Here is an 11891-nt window from a genome sequence, read left to right on the forward strand (position 1 = left end):
TTAACAGGTTTCTATTCTGCCGCTTTCCTATCTGTAGGGTTATAATTGCTTGATTTCTGCCGATTTCCTAATTCTAGAGTTAGAATTGCTTGATTACCAAGTTACGCAATCTATATAAATACCTAGGTTGTTCAATAATCTTTGTAAGAAACCAAAAATACTCAGCGAATAGGTATACTTCGGTTACTACATATTTCAATTGATTAGATCTGATTGAAAACTCTGTAGATACAGAAAAACACTTCGTATTTTTGATATAGGCAACCTTCTTTTTCAACAATGAAGATAGTGCGTAAAAATATCTCCTCTGATGGTTCTGGTACAGTGAAGATGATTCCACAGGAATCTGATGATCTTTGGGTTGCTTACAATTTGGTGTGCAAGGGAGATACTGTTCGGGCTTCTACAGTAAGGAAAGTCACAAGAGACGGTAGCTCCGGGAGAAGAGAATCTGAACGTAAGAAACTAATTCTGTCAGTTCAAGTTGACGACGTAAAATATGAGAAGGAAGGGTCTCTCCTTCGGATACGCGGAAGAAATGTGTCGAAGAATGAATTTGTGAAGATCGGATCATTCCATACCCTAGAAATTGATTTGCATGGAAAACTTCTTTTAACAAAAGAATTATGGGACTCGATGGCTCTAGATTTACTCAAGCAAGCCTCCGATCCTGCTGCAAGCGCAGACCTTGCTGTAATTTTGATGCAAGAAGGATTAGCAAACCTGTTGCTTGTAGGCAAAAGTGTCATAACAGCTCCTTCTAAGATTGAAACTTCTATACCGCGCAAGCATGGTGCAGCTATTGGTGGTTATGAGAAGGCTTTGAATAAGTTTTTCGAGAATGTTTTACAGGCGTTCCTTAGAAATGTCGATTTTACTGTTGTTCGTTGTGCTGTAATTGCGAGTCCAGGTTTCACAAACGATCAGTTTCATAAATACTTGCTGTTGGAGGCTGAAAGAAGACAATTGAGACCAATTATTGAAAATAAGTCGCGTTTTCTTCTCGCCCATGCATCTTCGGGATACAGGCATAGTTTGAAGGATGTTCTTGGTGACCCCAATGTCATGAATTTGATAAAAGATACAAAAGCAGCACAAGAGGTCCAATCGCTCAACGATTTCTACAAGATGCTTTCAACTGATGCTGATCGAGCCTGTTATGGCCCAAAGCATGTTGAGTTCGCCCATGAACAGATGGCCATTGAAACGCTTCTAATTACTGATGAACTTTTCAGAAACAGCGATGTGCAGACAAGGAAAAAATATGTGGACTTAGTTGATTCAGTCAAGGACTCAGCTGGTACTGTTCACATATTCTCTTCAATGCATGTGTCTGGGGAACAGTTGACGCAGATTACAGGCATCGCCGCTATTTTACGTTTTCCTCTCCCAGACCTGGAAGACATTGAGATGTAATGAAGAGATACTGGACAACATTTATTCCCCTTCTCATTAGCTCTAACATGTTAGCTAGTTTTTCTTTAATATATTGCCTTTTTTTTCAATATGTTAATCAGAACCAAAGGTGTGACAATGAATAATTCGTTTTAGCAAAGGGTTAACAAAGCCTACAAAAACGAGTCACATTACTGAATTGAATACCTAAAGAAATCTGCTTGGGTAGATTCATTACTGAATTGAATACCTAAAGAAATCTGCTTGGGTAGATTCACTACACAATCTCTTGACCTAGACTCCTGTCTGGTGCCAGTTCCTCACAGCTGATCCCGAAGAGTTATAATATTCATGCAAGTTGTTCAATATGGGAGAATATCTAACTAGTAGTTTTAGCAAATGTATATCTAGCACCTCCAGCTAATTTGTCCACCCTCTAAAAAACAATGAAAGTATCTGAGAGAGTGTTTAGTATTTGCTTAGTTGTCTGACATGGTCCAGGTGTTGTCATCATTTTTGTTGTTATGAATAAATAATAACAATTCTGAAGACTGGATCACTCCGAATATAGACCTTTCCACCACTTCCAGTAAAGGGCTCCAGGTCCAACAGAAGTTTATCTACCTGGCATAGCAGCTTGGCTATGCAGTATGGGAATACCTAACTATTTAGGCACTGCTGATCTTAGGTGACCAATGTTTCTAAGTAACTTGAAGTAAAACTAACTGGGGTTTAGGCAATTAAAAACATCAATTATCTTGCATATGAAAAAAATTAGGCTGAACTCGTATTAAGAAGAAAAAAAGTTATAAGCAAAAATTTGACCAAAAAGGAGAATAAGAAAAAAAGAAAAGAAAGGAAAGGGAAAAACTCAACTGGACCTATAACAATACATGCCATGTTACCTAAAATCAGTAGATTACTATATGTGGGATATTGTAAAGCGCATTCCTATTGCTAAATATCGTAAAGGTATACTAATTTGACACTTGAAACAGCTGAGTACATACTTGGTTTTTGACCTAAGCATGTTGAATTCCAAGTTGCCTCAGAGAATCAGGACCGACAAGGAATATACGCCTTGCAGTTTGGAAGCGGAAAACCACCACTCCTTTATATGCTGCTCTTGGGACACCATCCTTCAAAGAAAAGAGGATACATCAGTATGCTTTTAAGTGTGGCATGATTAATGAAACGAAGCCAAATAAACAGCTTGAATTTGTAAGAACACCCCCAAGTCACCCAAATTACCTTCCATTCTTCGAAAATACCAAACTGACGAGCAATCCGTTCAAAGTCTGGCTGATCTTTGTAGTGAACACGTACATCCCCGTCTATGTTATATGCCTTTAAAACAGCATCTGCTCCTTGAACTGGTTTAGCATTTGATACAAGATTCGCAAAGTACCTAACGTAATTGTCCTTCACATAGCAATATATACTTATTAGGAGAAAGAAAATATGAATATGATATAAATGAAAAATCATTTCGAATGAAGTAATGCAGGATTATATTCACCTCTTTTAGGTAGGTCAAGTCCATTGACTTCCAATCAACCTGTGCGGGCATCCAATAGAAACGTTAAAAAGCTAAAAACACAGAACAAAATCGAAAATACAGGTTACCTACATGGACATCGTTTAGCTTAATAGGCTCCAAATACTGTTTGAAGAACTGTCCCATGCTCGAACCCTGCATAATGACACCAGTATAGTAGTGAGTAATCAACGCAAATGGCTAGTGAAAGGTTTTTGGTTTCTTTCCTAGCTCCAGGTGCATGGAAAATTTCATTTTCACTAGCAACACTCCACGGATGTGAAACACTTGAATCCATCATTTGGCTGACCCATCTTTATAAATTTGTTCAGTTGGGGCAAATAGAAGGTGCAAATTGTAGAACAAGCTAGAATACCAGTAGTGCTAACATAAGATCTGTTACTCAGTATTGCACAGAGGAAGAACAAAATTACATACATGTTCGCCGAAATTGTATGTTCTGCACACTTCCGGGCGAATAAACTGACGACCTTTGTGGTTCTCTTGTAACCTCAACCAGTCATCCCAGTAAGTAAAATCTTGTCAAGGACAAACAATTTTCAAGCAAAGACCAAGTTCTAAACTATGACCGCATAGCAAAAATATACATAATGTTAACAAGGATATGCTTTTGGCCACTTTGGAGATAGTTCATCCCATGTCGATTTTGTCAACATCCATCCTAGACCAGGAAAGAAATCTGAGCGATACAGAATTTCTGCGAGAAGTATCAAATAACATGTCAGAATGTGGAAGTTACACTAAAATCATGTATGCGAAATCTAGTTTTCCTTACTATTTGCTCAGCAGAAAAACATAATTATAGAGCGGTTGTGCATAACGAGAGATGTATATGAACTTACTGGGGTCGTGCACATATTGCTTTTGACCATTGTCATTCCACGACGAAACAGCCATAATTGTCCTTTGATGGTGCCACACAAGGAAGTGGACAGGAAAATTAAATTATTAGCAAGAAAGAGAGAATATACTATCATGAGAAAGGACAAAGGCTTCATTTTGTGAGAAGTACATACTTATCACTATCGAGTAAAGCTGCTGCGGCTTCAAAGTACTCAAAAAAGTCCGGGGCAATCTCCATGTCATCTGCCGTTCAATAAGATTCTGTTGCTTAGTTTCACAATGTAGTGTACAGTGGCATAGAAAGAAAATAAGAGTTCATTACAGAGGCAAAAGAGTTTTACCTTCTAATATGATTACTCTGTAGAAGTTATGCTTATTAAACAACTGATCCAGTGCCCATTTGTAGTGACCTGTAAGAAAGTGCATTAGCGCTAAGAATATAAAAGCAACTAAGACGTATCAGAACATTCCTCACTTGCTATTTTGTAGTAAGCGATTATCTCTCCAGGCCTTTCCGTGTGCACTTCTTCAAAATCCAAATGCTGGGGTGAGGTAAAATCAGTAAAAAAATATGCTTAGTTTGTGTGATGATATCAGACACTTCATTGCATATATTGCACTTGTATTACTGCAGTGCCTTCTGAATGAGTTTTATTCTATGACTTTCGGTTCCACCGCTAATACACTATCAAGAAAATGCAAGCAGAAAAATCAATAGCCACATGGGAAAAAGGAAGATCGGAATTAATGATGTACCTGCATATAGCTTAGCTGTTTGTAACTCAAAGCTTTACTTTTAACATTTTCATTTGGACCATCCTGGAAGTAGCAAAAATACAGAATCATTATGGTTGCTCTATTTCACATTTCTATCAGTTTCAGAGCAAAGGTCGGATATACACCTTAATACTTAATTAAAAGCTGGACCCTCAACTGTCCGCTACATACCTGGGATACGAAAAGTGGAAACTTTGAGGCAACAGACTGTTGATATCTGAAACGGAACACGAGTTCAATGTCAAATTGTTAATAGGGTAACATGATACTACGGTAATGTCAAAAAAGGAGTCAGCATTTCTCGCAGCAACACAGAATCAAAACATAAAAGGGATATAAACCATACTTTAAGACGGACTCAATTGTCCTTTCGAGATAATCTGGGCGATTACATGCCATAATCACAACAGCTGCTACCGGTACCTGATTAGATCAGATTATAATACACATTTTATGATCATGCATGCGGCCCTGACTCTGCTCTCAAATATATCAACCAATGAAAAGGAGCATTCATAAGATTTTCATTCTATTAATACCTGTAGTTTGTTAATCAATCTATCCGCACCTCTTTCTGCAATCAAACAATAATGTCAATATAGAACTTTGGCACTGTCCAATCATGTTAACCGCTCCCAAGCATGAGTAAATCCCAAAAAAGTGCATCAGAATGTACGTAAAAGACATGTTGATTTAGGACAAAAGCTCTAATGAAAGGGAAGAACTATGGACTCCCCATATATTAGTAGAATAAACAGATACAAATAAACTATTTGACCCATATGTAAATCAGAAAATGGGTTAGAAGTTAGAACGTACTTTCAAGATCTTGAACGAGAGCTCTCAATTGTCCGCACTCTTGGTCTTGACGCATCTTCGCATCTGTAATATCTTACACTATTAGCTAAAGTGATAAGTAGATTCTTAGCAGTATTTTCTTCTCCAGTAATAGGAAATAGAACTTGGGCTTCCAAGATTATGTACTAAGTTATCCAATGTCATACACTGTTACAACTATAATACTAAAGCAAAAGCCTATTATGAGCGAAAAAGCAGAGGACAGGATCGGATAGAAAAGGAATTTGCACTTTTAGGTGAAACTGGAATAAATACTATTTTAGCCCAATGTACCAGCTCAAACGAAATATAATCTGACATGAGAGACAAGTGACAAATGACAATAACTTTATTAGTATGAGTGAGTTTTAGAGAACCGGTCATACTTCACACTCAAAACACATCGTTACCTACATGCTTCAAATTCATCACTGCACAAATGGTGGCTGGTACTGAAGAAATTATGAATATAAGTTAACTAAAACAAATGAAAGAGAAACGCCTGGGGTAGTCATAGTAAGAAGGTGTGACGTACCTTCAAGAGACACGATTCGTCCCTGTTGTGAACTTATTTGGTCAATCAACATATGCACTTGACTTGAACAGTGGTTTTCAGATTCCACCTATCAAGATAAAATGAAACTTACATCAATGATCAATCCCCTGACAGAGAAAAAAATGTGATAATTGCTACTACAAGAATATTTTGTAAATCTTGACTACTGGAAATATGAAAAGAGGTGGCATGTGAGAACTTCCTCTAAAAGTTATCACTGAAACTGAAGACTAATAATCATACCGCGGCTGCCAAGCGGTCAGCATATTCCGACTGTGTTGTGAATATACGCATCTACGAACAAACAAAATAAGAAGAAAAAAAAAGAGTAAAACATTAACAAATGGAAATTAGTTTAGACACATATGGCAAACTGACTCCAACCATGGCAACTGGAAGTTATCTTTCTTCTAAGTAAGTCGTTTGTTAGATGGTTGATATTCTTAATATATACAAAAAATAGTCGTTTGTTAGATAGTTGATATTCTTAATATATACAAAAAATAGCACTTATTGACATGATAAAACAACATCCTAATCATTTTTCCCGAATAGGTCTTGGATCGAAATATATACTAGACTAATTATACACTGTAACAGGAAGAACTGTGTTTTTGTAATTTTGGTGAAACAAATAGAAACTTGTTCAGATTTCATCTTCGTTTCAATATTTACTGTTCCCAAATCAAAATCAGTTCAAAATGTGATACAACATCTGATTTGATGAAATTATACAACCTCCAAAATCCTCAAAATCAAAAGGAGCAACAGCTAATTGAGTCTAAACGGTAAGCCAAACATATAGATCTTAACTAGGATTCCAAATTAATAATTCGAGATGAATTTTTGGAAGGATTAAACCTGATTAAGTAAAATTGAAAGCTAAGCAAAAGTACCTGGATGTAGATGAAAGCAGCAGCAGCAAATAATAGAAGCCAACGAAAATCGCAGAAGTTTCTCGCCATTTTTCGTCTGGATCAAAGCTTCAAGAAGGTGAAGCTTTGACAGGAGTGACGGACACTGAAATCATTTGGACATGCTTTTGAGGGGGGTTTGCTTGAATCTTTTCTAGAGTCATTGAGACTTTTTGGCCGCTGCCTAGTCGACTAATCGTAAGATTATCCCAAGTCAAGGGAAAGAATGCCCTGGGACCTGGGTGATTTGGCTCGGCCTTTGTCAAGAAAATGAACACCATGATGGCATGGTTAGGTTGACCCGTTCGGGGATGTACCTCACAGACATGGATATGATAGGGTGGTATGGATGATTTTGACTTCCACTTATCGCCACCAGCTGAATTAAAGTACTCTATCTAAGGCCTACTCTTACTAGTCAGAAAGCTCGGTTTGTCATTTTTGCACCCATTATGGCTAAGTGCTAGATATTTATAGTGTTTTTGTCGCTCTATCGCTCGATGATCTTAACATTGCTCGATAGTCTGGAGAGCGTCAACGCTAGTCTTCCCATCGCTCATCGTTCACTAATTCCTCATTTAACGGTCAGGAATTCCTCCCTATAAATACTCGACTTCAAATTCGTTTGAACTCACACCATCTATATCTTAAATTCATTTCAATATTTTTAGTGCTCGCTACACCAAAGTTGCTAGTGCTCGCTTCACTCGAGAAGAAGATGTTTCTCTGATTCGACGTTGGATATTAGTTTGGATTTGAGCATTAATTTAATGATAGTTTTCATTAATAAAAACAAAATAATTCGATTAGAAATATTGAAGTTCAATTACATCCATAAACTACTCATTTCCCTAACCGTTAAAGATCCAATGAGTCATGGTTTCTGGATCAAGAGTGTTGTTCAACATATCAGAGATTGGTCCAGTTTGAGACTGACTTGGTAATTGAGTCTCATCAGAATCGCCATAACCTTAAAAATTAACGGGATCACTCGGGCGAAGGGGAACACGTGAGGTTGAAATGCATAAAATGTTGATGTGGCTGAGGCAATTGGGATAAAAAGAGTAGATTGCCTAAATGCTTTAATGTTCAATCCACCACCAAGAGTTATAGTGTCAGTTGGAAATTGGTTGAAAAAACCTCTAGGAGTAGTTTCCATGTCAATGACTATAATAAGCTCCACGTGCTTGAGTATCTAACACTACATGAACTATCTACCACTACATTCTCCATAAAATAACTTTTCAAACTTGTTTGACTTCATTCACTTCCACGACTTCTCAAACTTCCTTGACTTGAACCTCTAGGACTCGTCACTCGTACCTCTACCACATGGATTCATACCTTTACCACCAAGACTCATACCCATACCACCATGACGGGAATATCTCGGAGTACTGATAAGCACGTAAGTGCAATAAAATTATACCCATAATTTTATTGGCTAGCGTTATTTTGCTAATAATATTGTTTATAAGTTATTTGTATGAATTACAAAGGAATCCATTCCCTCGGGGACAAATGGTTTAATCGGAAGTTAGAATGGCTTTTGCGAATAAAATGATCAAAGTCATTCACTGCACCAAATAGACAGGCTCAATTAATAAAGTTTTCCCTTATAATTTGCTTATGGTGGTCGCACCACTAAATCCACGTCTCTGCCAAATATGTTGACACAGATGAAAACAAAGAGTTTTCCTCGTTAACTCAAGCACCTGACTCCACTATGAGATAGTAATATAGTTGGGAACGTGGCTTATTCTCCCACCATATCTTGTCTGTGATTTTACCACCACATTTCGTTCTTCACCAAACAAAAGGGATTTTTGTTTCTTAATGTAGCAGGCAGTGATCGAGTTTAATTCCTTCCTTCGGTATCAGATGCACCAGTTCTTGGAGGTACTTGCTGTCATGGTATATTGCTGAGAAGGGAGGAGTTTACTGTCGTGGTGTTGCTGACATGATGGATAATGAAGATTGAGATGGTTGGGAGACTTGCAGCCGAGGAATGGAGAAGAACTCCAGCAAGAGTCTGTAATGGATGCATGAGAAAAAAGAGAATAGAAGGCAGTGGTGATGTTTCTGGTACGGTGAATGGGTTTTTCCGGTGGTACCAGTAACAACAACAACAACAAATGGAATTGAGGGTTCCCTGTTGAATCAAGTTTAAGAGAAATCAGTAAAGTGAAGAGGGATTTGCTGGTAGCTTGAAAAAGTCAGCTGAAGGAAAAGTAAATGATAGGAAATCAATGTTTAAAGTTGAAGATGCATGATGAATGAAGATGATGTTCACGACAACAAAACAATGGACTGAAATTGAGTTCATTTGGGGAATGTTTAGAAGGCAGCTGAAATGGGTGATTGCTGGTGGTCGAAACTCGTATCAACTGGTGGCAGTGGTGGTTAACAAGTCTGCAGACGTAATGGAGATGGGTGATTGTGCTCGAGAGATTATGAAGTGTTTTCTCATGTCATGCATGACTTGATTATTAATGCAGCTGCTCGGCAATATCAACTGTCTTGGGAGATGTATGTTGACTGGTTTTGGACGTAATGTTGCCATCGATTTAGTGGAGGTGATGCTAAAGGGGTATTGACTGTTCATTATGCGGGGTTTTCTGGTGCTTAAAGTTCGTGCGCAGGCAATGGATTTGAAGACCTTTTCCGTCAGTTCTGGGGTTGATCAAACAACAGAACTTAGGGGTTTAGTTTGGCAGCAATGAGCCATGGTTCCTGCAACGATGGTTCTGAGATGAATTTGAGTGGAAGTTTGCAATCGAGAAACGAGGAGAGGATTTGCGCCAGCGTTGAACGGACAAAATGGAAAGAGTATTATGGTTAGGACCTGAGAAAGATACTGGATTTAAAAGGTGGGTTCGGTGAATGGTTGAGTTGTTTACCAACTAAAGAATGATGTGGCCGAGACTTAAAGTCTGTTTGTGGATATCATTTTGAGGATATTGGATTGGGCCCGCTAGGAGAATTCGGCCAATTCTTATTGGAAACCCTCGATATATATGCCTAGCGATACAAAAGACAAAAGGAGGCCGCCGGAGAGACGAATACGGAGAACGAAGGGTTTGGTGTTTTACTGTTTTCTTTTTTCCATGGTTTGTTAGTTTTCCATGTCAGGGCGACCGATGAATTTGTAGATGTTATTTTATTTTGTGTTCTAAAACAAAGTCCAAATATTTTTAGAACTTAAATAATGTTTGGGTGTCTTAATTGATGGTGTCGTATAATTCATAGATCTGATTTGTTATTTCCTATGATAATTCTTTGATTATCTATGCCATATATATTTAGTGCTATGGATATTTACTTTTAGGTCGGGACCAAACACATTTTATGAAAATTATTTTTGAGCCTTTTATCGATAAATCTTCCGTATAAGATGCTATGTGTTGCTTCCCTGTATGAGTAATACGAGACTTTTGTGATATGATACATATGAATTCAAATCTACAATGGAATTCTCGAATCCCTAACATATTCGTCACCTTTGATATTTCTTTCGTCCATAATAATTTGATTTGTTTAGCTTAGATTATCCGACATATTTATTTTCTTTGATTAGTATCAATTAGAGGTATTTTCACACTCCTTGAGAGAGCTAACCACATTTGTTGTTGTCTATAAATTCGATACCGTGCACTTGCGGTAAAACAAAGTCGGTTTTCCGACCCATCAAGTACTCATGTCAGACATCATGCTTTCCCTCACTCTTTGCATCCCACTTAAGTGGAATCTTTGAAATCCATGTAGTAGATCATAATAATCGTTAAATTGATTCTGATACTGCTCTGGTGTAGCATATACCCCCATTACGGATAAGTCTGTTTAAGTTCACTAGGAACAATCGTAACAATAACTATATCTCCTGACATAAATAGAGTGTTTACGCCCCAAGAAAATGGTGGCATAGTCGACGATAAACCCACTTGACTAGGATATGGAAATGTGTCGCCCGTCTCTGGTGGAGGTTGGGAAGGAAGATAATAATCACCAATTGGCATCCTACCTATAGCTAGGTAATCCATCCAACCCAAATTTTGTGGTTGCATAGCAACTGGGCTTGAAAATAGTGTTAAACCAATAAAGGTACTCATTTATAGAACTTGGCTCCGAGATCTAATTGTCAGTTTCTTCTCAATGTGGACCATTCCATATCAATTTCTCTCAGTAATCGCGAGAAATCTCTTCACTTGGATAGGGATTGATGGCTATCACCAAGAAGTAGTCTTTCGCCATAACGTCGAACACCCTTTTCAGAACTATGACTGAATAACACAATATTCATAAGGCTTAGCTCTAGCATTCTCTATGCTTCGATATTTTTGAACTAAGGGATTGTTACATACAACATGAAAAAAGGTTAAGGCTTATTATCCCCAACTGTTGAGTCCTCTGAACAAGGGAAGCATGTTCACCAGCTTTTGTTAGAGCATAGCTCGGTTGAACTCACCAAGCGTTGGTATGTCAAGTTTGGTTGTCATATTTTAGTATCAAAACTCATCTAGAGTCGCTTGATTAAATACTAGAGTCAACTTCGTTTAGGTTAGACTAAAAAGTCTAAGAATGTTGAGACATATAAGTATTACTCCAAAGACCTGAAGAATGTGAAGAAGTAACGAACTACAACGACGACATCATCCTTCCACTTGATGTTAGTAATATTGACTTGAACTGTTTCATTCCTAACGTATCTTTCAAGTCGTGCTATATTGAAAACATAACTGAGAAGCTATATATACTGTACATATTGTATAATACTCTGGTGATGTGACATGATCATAATAGTATGATCATGGTATTAGAGAATTAGATGATGCGTTTTGATCTCTATACCTTGGTAGCTATTACTATTGAAAAGACGAGGGTACCCAAAATATACCTCAATCTAAAACTTTTCCTACCTATAAGTCCTTTCTCCGAAAGTGATTGTCTATGGACTGAGTCGAGACAATGCAACTAATCGATTCACACTTCGTTTGATCATCTATGGATACGA

General features: G+C 37.7%; 2 protein-coding genes across 4 annotated transcripts; one reads left to right on the plus strand and one right to left on the minus strand.

The window, feature by feature from the left end:
- Positions 1-1502, plus strand: LOC113346832 (protein PELOTA 1-like). Its single transcript, XM_026590364.1, has one exon. The coding sequence runs from the start codon at positions 280-282 to the stop codon at positions 1414-1416; it is 1137 nt and encodes a 378-aa protein (XP_026446149.1). The 5' UTR covers positions 1-279; the 3' UTR covers positions 1417-1502.
- On the minus strand, positions 980-7100 carry LOC113346831 (alpha-1,3-mannosyl-glycoprotein 2-beta-N-acetylglucosaminyltransferase-like). 3 transcript variants are annotated; one of them, XM_026590360.1, is made up of 19 exons: positions 6863-7100; positions 6210-6260; positions 5946-6033; positions 5393-5455; positions 5113-5147; positions 4920-4996; positions 4745-4790; positions 4553-4615; positions 4272-4338; positions 4138-4206; positions 3970-4039; positions 3796-3857; positions 3560-3650; positions 3371-3464; positions 3026-3088; positions 2915-2953; positions 2647-2817; positions 2406-2534; positions 980-1395 (listed from the first exon to the last, which is right to left on the minus strand). In XM_026590360.1, exons 1-18 carry the CDS (start codon positions 6929-6931, stop codon positions 2418-2420), a joined length of 1335 nt encoding a protein of 444 aa, XP_026446145.1. In that variant the 5' UTR covers positions 6932-7100; the 3' UTR covers positions 980-1395; positions 2406-2417. The 3 variants fall into 3 exon arrangements, with proteins under 3 accessions (XP_026446145.1, XP_026446144.1, XP_026446146.1); XM_026590359.1 differs by lacking the exon at positions 980-1395 and having other exon boundaries at positions 2161-2534; XM_026590361.1 differs by lacking the exons at positions 980-1395; positions 6210-6260 and having other exon boundaries at positions 2161-2534; positions 6863-7079.
- Positions 7101-11891: the final 4791 nt, after the last annotated feature.

This window comes from Papaver somniferum, chromosome 2, assembly GCF_003573695.1.
Source record: "Papaver somniferum cultivar HN1 chromosome 2, ASM357369v1, whole genome shotgun sequence".
Classification (NCBI taxonomy): Eukaryota; Viridiplantae; Streptophyta; class Magnoliopsida; order Ranunculales; family Papaveraceae; genus Papaver; species Papaver somniferum.

Coding starts and splice junctions, on each gene's coding strand:
- LOC113346832 (XM_026590364.1), top strand. CDS start 280: ATGAAGATAGTGCGTAAAAATATCTCCTCTGATGGTTCTGGTACAGTG.
- LOC113346831 (XM_026590360.1), bottom strand. CDS start 6,931: ATGGCGAGAAACTTCTGCGATTTTCGTTGGCTTCTATTATTTGCTGCT. Junction 3,651..3,795: donor GCAATATGTGCACGACCCCA/GTAAGTTCATAT, acceptor TACTTCTCGCAG/AAATTCTGTATCGCTCAGAT. Junction 2,818..2,914: donor ACTTGACCTACCTAAAAGAG/GTGAATATAATC, acceptor TGCTATGTGAAG/GACAATTACGTTAGGTACTT.